This window comes from Lolium perenne, chromosome 2, assembly GCF_019359855.2.
Source record: "Lolium perenne isolate Kyuss_39 chromosome 2, Kyuss_2.0, whole genome shotgun sequence".
In the NCBI taxonomy this organism is placed as follows: domain Eukaryota; kingdom Viridiplantae; phylum Streptophyta; class Magnoliopsida; order Poales; family Poaceae; genus Lolium; species Lolium perenne.
This window is the reverse complement of record NC_067245.2, coordinates 42,704,027-42,711,669: the sequence shown is the minus strand read 5'-3', so window position 1 is coordinate 42,711,669 and position 7,643 is coordinate 42,704,027. Positions and strand designations below refer to the sequence as shown.

Here is a 7,643-nt window from a genome sequence, read left to right as displayed (position 1 = left end):
CGAGCACGAGTACACCTCCTAGCGCAATGAGCCCAACCCCTCCTCCGTCTGCAGGGACAAAGCTCAGAGTCGGCTTCTACAAGCGCTCCTGCCCCCGGGCAGAAAAGATTGTCAGGGCGGCCGTGTGGAAGGCCTTGTCCAAGAGCCCCGTCATCGGCGCAGGATTGATTCGGCTGCACTTCCACGACTGCTTCGTCCAGGTATGGCAACAATATACCGTCAGATGTGTATATGTCAGGCATTATGTGATGCTTGGTGTTCATTAACGTGTCGACGTGTTACCGCGCAGGGTTGCGATGCTTCCATCCTGCTCGACCCGACGGCGGCCAACCCGCAGCCGGAAAAGCTCAGCCCTCCCAACTTCCCAAGCCTGCGCGGTTTTGAAGTGATCGACGCGGCCAAGAAGGCGGTAGAGAAGGTCTGCCCCGGCAAGGTCTCCTGCGCCGACATCATCGCCTTCGCCTCGAGAGACGCGTCCTCAATCCTCAGCAGTGGGAGGATCAACTTCAGGATGCCGGCGGGGCGCCTGGACGGCCGCGTGTCACTCTCCGGCGAGGCGCTCCAGTTCCTTCCCCCGCCATTCTTCAACCTCTCGCAGCTCATCGGCAGCTTCAAGGCTAAGAACTTGGACGTAGACGATCTCGTGGTTCTCTCCGGCGCGCACACCATCGGGGTGTCTCACTGCTCGTCCTTCACCGACCGCCTGCCCCCGAATCCCTCTAACATGAACCCGGCCTTCGCCACCATGTTGCAGAGAAAGTGCCCCACGAGCCCCAACATCACCAACGACCCCACCGTGGTTCAAGACATTGTGACGCCCAACCGGCTGGACACACGGTACTACACCAATCTGCTTAAGCACAACGTGGTCTTCACCTCCGATGCGGCGTTGCTGACATCACGCCGGACGACGAGGAAGGTGCTCCAGAATGCGTTCATCGCCCGGAGGTGGGAGACGAAGTTCGCCACAGCGATGGTAAAGATGGCTGCCATCGAGATCAAGACAGCAGCCAACGGGGAGATCAGGAACATGTGCAGGGTCGTCAACAATTAGGTAACTTTGCTATTAGCAATGGAACGTGAACGCTTTGTAGGTTTGTTTCGTTTATGTCCCGGTGGTATCTGTCCATGTTGAATCGTCCTTCTGCCTTGTTCCTTGATTAACTAGGAGCCTTTGAGTACGGCTTTAAATTAAATTGATAAAGCCAAATTGGCTTAAAGATACAAGGCATGGAGGTAATTATCTTACAAAACAGATCAAATATCACACAGGAGGAGGTGGTGTTTTGGCTCCATGAAACTGCTGGAAATGCATTCTAAATGTCAAAATATTATAAAAACTGGGAGTACATCCGAACATTCTACCTTCGTTGTGACATCCTAGCCTAGGGCTAAATAAGATTGATAGGATATCCATACCAACAAGTTCAAACTTGTTTTCCGGAAGCTCATCTCCAAATAACTTCAAGATTAAGCATGCATGGCCTGACGATGCTTGACTGCCTGAGAAGTTTTTCACTGGTAAGGGCGGTCGGGTGTTACATTTGGTATCAGAGCCGACCTCCGGGGCTACATGGGCATGTGTGGGTTAGGGGCGCGCACATGTGGGATATGTGCCGGGACTAGACACATAAATGTGTTCCAAGAGGGAACGCAAACATGCCACCATATTGAAGAACTTGAGGGTGAGCTCTTGCAAGCACACAAAGAGGTCACTGCGTTTTCTCAGGCGAATGATAAGGCGCAAGCAGGTGTTGCATCGTCCTCTCAACATAGGAAACAACTGAAGGAGGAGATCGACACGCTGAAAGTTGACCTCCAGAAGGTGGAGATGGCCTCTGAAGCGCACTCGGGGCGCCTGAAGCTGACCAAGCCCCGCATACCGTGCATCATTGTCTAGAGTTGTCTAAAGGTGCATGGGGAAGAGGTTTCACCTTTCTCCACAAGAACATTGATCATCTTATGACGATGCTTGCCCCACTCCGTGTTTCCTTGCCAACGCGGAAACTGAATCCCGTAGACGATGAAGCGCAAGATCTAGAAGAATACGTGAACTAGTTGATGGGGAAGCTTCAAGTCAAAACAAACTTGCGGGAAGGGTTCATGGATTGTGAAGCCCTGCCAGGTGATGACCACAATAACCTCCTATCACATCTTTACTCATCTTTACTGTCTTGATACCCTGATCCCGGTGAGTGAAATCCGATCGGAAATGGAGCCGCAGGCGCTTGCTGCCGACCAGATTATGATGGCTCCCTTTGTCAAAGAAGTTTCCCGCAACGTGAAGCTATGGTTCACGGAATGCGTCTCCTTCCGCATGAACTTGTCTTGCTAGGGCCACTGTAGCCTTTCCTCCGTTGGTGATGGCGAAGCCCGATCTCTTTCTAGTGTGGACATCCATTCAGACCGCCCATTCCCCTAACTTGTGCGCCAGATGTTGCGGGTGTGTTCGCAGACACCGGGGGTATGACCAACCCATTTCAGGATCGGTGAGGGGCGACAAGGAAAATCGAACAATCACACACAGGAGGGTAAACACCTAGTGATTTTGCCGAGGTTTAAGGCCCTAGCCAACTCTAGCGACCCTACATCATGCCATCAGATTTTATTGGTGTTGTTCTTGTTTGGTTACACTAATGAACTGGCTTGCCTGGGAGAGCCCTATTGGAGATATTCCCAAGAGGCAATAATAAAGTGGTTATTATTATATCTTTGTGTTTATGATAAATGTTTTCATTCCATGCTATAATTGTATTAACCGGAAACATTAATACTTGTATGTTTTGTAAACATAAAAGTGTCCCTATAGTAAGCCTCTTGTTAAACTAGATTGTTAATTAATAAATGATCATAGTTTCCTGATCATGAACATTGGATGTTATTAATAACAAGATCATGTCATTAGGAGAATGATGTGATGGACACACACCCATAGTAAGCATAGCATATGATCAAGTCATTAAGTTTGTTTTGCTACAAGATTTAAGATACATAGTAACCTAATCCTTCGACCATGAGATCATGTTAATCACCTGCACCGGATGGATGCTTTGATGACATCAAACACTACTTCGTAATGGGGTGGTTATAAGGTGGAGTTAAGTATTCGAAAATTATGGGTTGAAGCGCATGGATCAAGAGTGAGATTTGTCCATCCAAATGACGGATAGATATACTCTGGGCCCTCTCGATGGAATGTCATCCAATTAGCTTGCAAGCATGTGACTAGGTCACAAGGGATGTCATATCACAGTACGAGTAAAGAGTACTTATCGGCAACGAGGTAGATCTAGGTATTGAGATACCGATGATTGAACCTCGGATAAGTAAAGTATCGTGTGGCAAAGGGAATCGATATCATATGTTAATGGTTCTTTCGATCCCGAAGTCATCGTTGAATATGTGGGAGCCATTATGGATCTCCAGGTACTGCTATTGGTTATTGATTGGAGACGTGTCTCGATCATGTCTGCATTGTTCACAAACCGTAGGGTGACACACTTAAGGTTCGATGTTGTTTAAGTAGATATGAAATTTAAAATGGAGACCAAATATTGTCCGGAGTCCCGGATGGGATCCAGGACATCACGAGGACGTCCGGAATGGTTCGAGGAATAAGATTCATTTATGGAAAGTCGAATTCCAAATTTGGGAATAATACAATGATTTTTTTATCGGAGGTTTGGAAGGTTCTAGGTCTGTCCAAAATATTCACTAAGGAAGGTGGAGTCCCGGAGGAACTCCACCAACCCTAGCCGACCCACGAAAGGGGAAGGTGGAGTCCATGGCGGACTCCACCACCTTGGCCGGCCATGTTGGAGATATGCCCAAGAGGCAATAATAAATTAGTTATTGTTATATCTTAGTGTTCATGATAAATATTTACATCCCATGCTATAATTGTATTAACCGAATCATTGATACATGTGTGTTATGTAAACAACAAGGAGTCCCTAGTAAGCCTCTTGTATAACTAGCTTGTTGATTAATGGATGATCATGGTTTCGTGATCATGAACATTGGATGTTATTAATAACAAGGTTATGTCATTAGGTGAATGATATAATGGACATACACCCAAATGAGCGTAGCATAAGATCAAGTCATTAAGTTCAATTTGCTATAAGCTTTCGATACATAGTTGCCTAAGTCCTTCGACCATGAGATCATGTAAATCACTTACACCGGAAGGGTACTTTGATTACATCAAACGACATTGCTTAAATGGGTGGTTATAAAGATGGGATTAAGTAGTCGGAAAGTGTGAGTTGAGGCATATGGATCAATAGTGGGATTTGTCCATCCTGATGACGGATAGATATACTCTGGGCCCTCTCGGTGGAATGTCGTCTGATTAGCTTGCAAGCATATGATTGGATCATAAGAGATGACTTACCACGGTACGAGTAAAGAGTACTTGTCGGTAACGAGGTTGAACAAGGTATGGAGATACTGATGATCGAACCTCGGACAAGTAAAATATCGCGTGACAAAGGGAATCGGCATCGTATGTAAATGGTTCAATCGATCACTAAGTCATCGTTGAATATGTGGGAGCCATTATGGATCTCCAGATCCCGCTATTGGTTATTGGTCGGAGAGGAGTCTCCACCATGTCTGCATAGTTCACGAACCGTAGGGTGACGCGCTTAAGGTTCGATGTTGCATAAGTAGATTCAGAATATGAGATGGAGATCGAAATTTGTTCGGAGTCTCGGATGTGATCCAGGACATCACGAGGAGGTCCGGAATGGTCCGGAGAATAAGATTCATATAAGGGAAGTTGATTTCTAGGTTTTGGAAAAGTTCGGGATTTTTTCGGTGGAAGACCGGGAAGGTTCTAGAAGGTTCCAGGGGGTCCACCATGGGACCCACGACCTAGGGGGTCCAACATGGGGCTCGGGGTGCATCCTAGCCCTAATGGGCCAGGGGCACATGCCCCTCAAGGCCCAAGTTGGCCACCCTTAGGGTTTTCCCCAAAGCCCTAGGGGGATCAACTTGGGGGGGAAGAATTCCCCCTCCCCCCTTTGGCCGCCGGCCCTAGATGGGTTTGGGGCATTGGGGAGCCACCCAAACCGACCTCCCCCCTATATAAAGAGGGGAGGGGGCAGGGGGCGTTCACCCCCTTCAGACATAGCTCTGGCCGCCCCCCTCTCTCCTCCATAGTGCTGTACCGGCTTGGCGAAGCCCTGCAGCTTTTCTCCTCCACCACCACCACCACGCCGTCGTGCTGCTGGGATTCCGAGGAGATCTACCACACCTCCGCTGCCCGCTGGAACAGGGAGAGGAAGGGCTTCATCGACACCGTACGCGCGACCGAGTACGGAAGTGCTGCCGGATTGCAGCACTGGGGACGATCGTCTACACCAACAACGAGATCTAATCTCGTAGGCTTTGGAAATCTTCGAGGGTTAGTCTCACATCAATCTCGTTGCTCCGATCTGGTAGATTAGATCTTGGGTGTTCCATAGATTAGATCTTGGATTTATTCGTCTTGCGGTTGGAATTTTTTTTGTTTTCTATGCTACGAACCCCATCAGGCCAACCAACAACGAAGGGGGGAAAGTCCCCCCCCCCCAAGTCCACCTTTGACTAGGTTTGACTATTTGATTTTATGGAAGGTTTGCAACTAGGTTTGGACCCTTGGGTGTTCCACCTATATAAAGAGGAGGAGAGGGGGCTGGCCAGCCACACCAATGTTTCCCTGGCCGCACCCCTCTCTCTCCCAAACCCTAGCGCCACACCCTCCTCCACACTACAAACAATTGGGGCTTCAATGACGGTATGGGGCTGACGTTTGAGAAATCTGTCACCAAATGTCTTTTTCTGTGACGGTGCCGCGTTTTCGCGTCACAGGTGTCATTTTGGTCCGCTCGGACGTACCCAAAAATTCATGGCGGGCGAGCTCGAAATGTCAACGATTGTGCATAAATGAGCGTCGTGGGAGGTGGGCGGCCCGAATTGCGGAGTGGGCAGGGGGGTCATCACAAGAACTGGGCTTTAGGCCGGTGGACACACCTGACCCACACTCTGCACGCTTTTGTTCACGTACTTTTCTGGCTGCCCGCATAATAGTCCAAGGCCTACAACACTGGGACCCATATTTGTAAGGGGAGACGGTGTTGTGGATATACTTCATAGGTATACCATCGACATGGTCCGATTCCGGCAAGCCCGGGTGGCCCACAGATGGTGGTGATGGCTTATGGCCCACCGGGCAGCCCAGTTGCTGTTGATCCTAAAGGATGAAGTCCAGCCCAGGATAGGGAAGCCGGATCCCAACCGACCATCGGAGGAAGTCGGATCCGTGAAGGTTCATGTGGAACCCGGATCCATGGAGGCCTGTGGAGTAACCCGGATCCATGGAGGCCCAGGAGTAACCCGGATCCATGGAGGCCCAGGAGTAACCCGGATCCATGGAGGCCCAGGAGTAACCCGGATCCGTGGAGGCCCATGTGGAACCCGGATCCAGTACGACGTAGGGAGGAAGGCAGATCCTTGACGTACACGGCAAGACCTTGTACCGTAGTTAGGCGACCTGTAATCCGGCTAGGACTCTCCATGTAAACCCTAGATCCGTGCGCCTTTATAAGCCGGATCCTGGGAGCCCTAGAGGCACGTTCACGTTCACGTTCACGTGCACGTTCAGGACAACCACAACTCATTGTAACAACGCGAAAGCGCCCAGATAATTCCAGACAAGCAGCAGTAGGCCCTGTCATCGTGCAGGTGTTCCGAAGCTGGGTAAATCGCGTACCACCGTCCCGAGAGCACTCCGCCCTATGGCCCCTACTTCTTCTCCCCCTCGTGAGGATCCCTCCTCCGGGGTATCGTCGATTAGGCAACGACAGTTGGCGCCCACCGTGGGGCCTGTGGCGTCTGGAGGCCGGAACCGGGAGGGTTCCGCCATGGGAAGCTACGACGACACCATCGCTGTGGGGCGCGTCCTTTACGCCGGAAACCTTCCGATCGTCCCTCCGGACGAGTGCTGGGTTCCGGCCAAGACAAACCCCGTCAAGCTCTCCATCGTCCCAGTTGGCGGCATACACATCTTCATCGGCGAAACCGTTGATTTCGACGGAAACGCACTGGTAAGTAATGTAGCTACGACCGCCGCCGAGCAGGACGCAGCTGCAAAGATCCGATCCGAGTCGCTGGAGCTTTCCACAGAAGAATCCGCCTTAGACCCGGAAATTTCAAATTCTGGTTTTGGTAGCCGGATCCGCACCTATGTTTTTGGTTGCCGGATCCGCGCCTATGTTTTTGGTTGCCGGATCCGCGCCTACGTTTTTGGTAGTCGGATCCGCACCTATGTTTTTGGTTGCCGGATCCGCGCCTACGTTTTTGGTAGTCGGATCCGCACCTACGTTTTTGGTAGTCGGATCCGCGCCTATGTTTTTGGTTGCCGGATCCGCGCCTATGTTTTTGGTTGCCGGATCCGCGCCTACGTTTTTGGTAGTCGGATCCGCACATATGTTTTTGATTGCCGGATCCGCGCCTACGTTTTTGGTAGTCGGATCCGCACCTATGTTTTTGGCAGCCGGATCCGCACCTAATTTTTGGTAGTCGGATCCGCACCTATATTTTTGTTGCCGGATCCATGCCAAAATTTTGGTAGGTGGATCCGCACCTAAATTTTTGGA

At 50.3% G+C, this 7,643-nt stretch overlaps 1 protein-coding gene across 1 annotated transcript; it reads left to right on the top strand.

Annotated features, from left to right (window-relative positions):
* On the top strand, positions 1–1,164 carry LOC127331938 (peroxidase 2-like). The gene is made up of 2 exons (XM_051358174.2): positions 1–200; positions 290–1,164. Exons 1-2 carry the CDS (start codon positions 27–29, stop codon positions 1,052–1,054), a joined length of 939 nt encoding a protein of 312 aa, XP_051214134.2. The 5' UTR covers positions 1–26; the 3' UTR covers positions 1,055–1,164.
* The last annotated feature ends 6,479 nt before the right edge of the window (positions 1,165–7,643 follow it).

Excerpts from the sequence above, each read along its gene's own strand:
- LOC127331938 (XM_051358174.2), top strand. The coding sequence starts at position 27 with ATGAGCCCAACCCCTCCTCCGTCTGCAGGGACAAAGCTCAGAGTCGGC. Across the intron at positions 201-289 it reads TCCACGACTGCTTCGTCCAG|GGTTGCGATGCTTCCATCCT; the intron begins GTATGGCAACAA and ends GTTACCGCGCAG.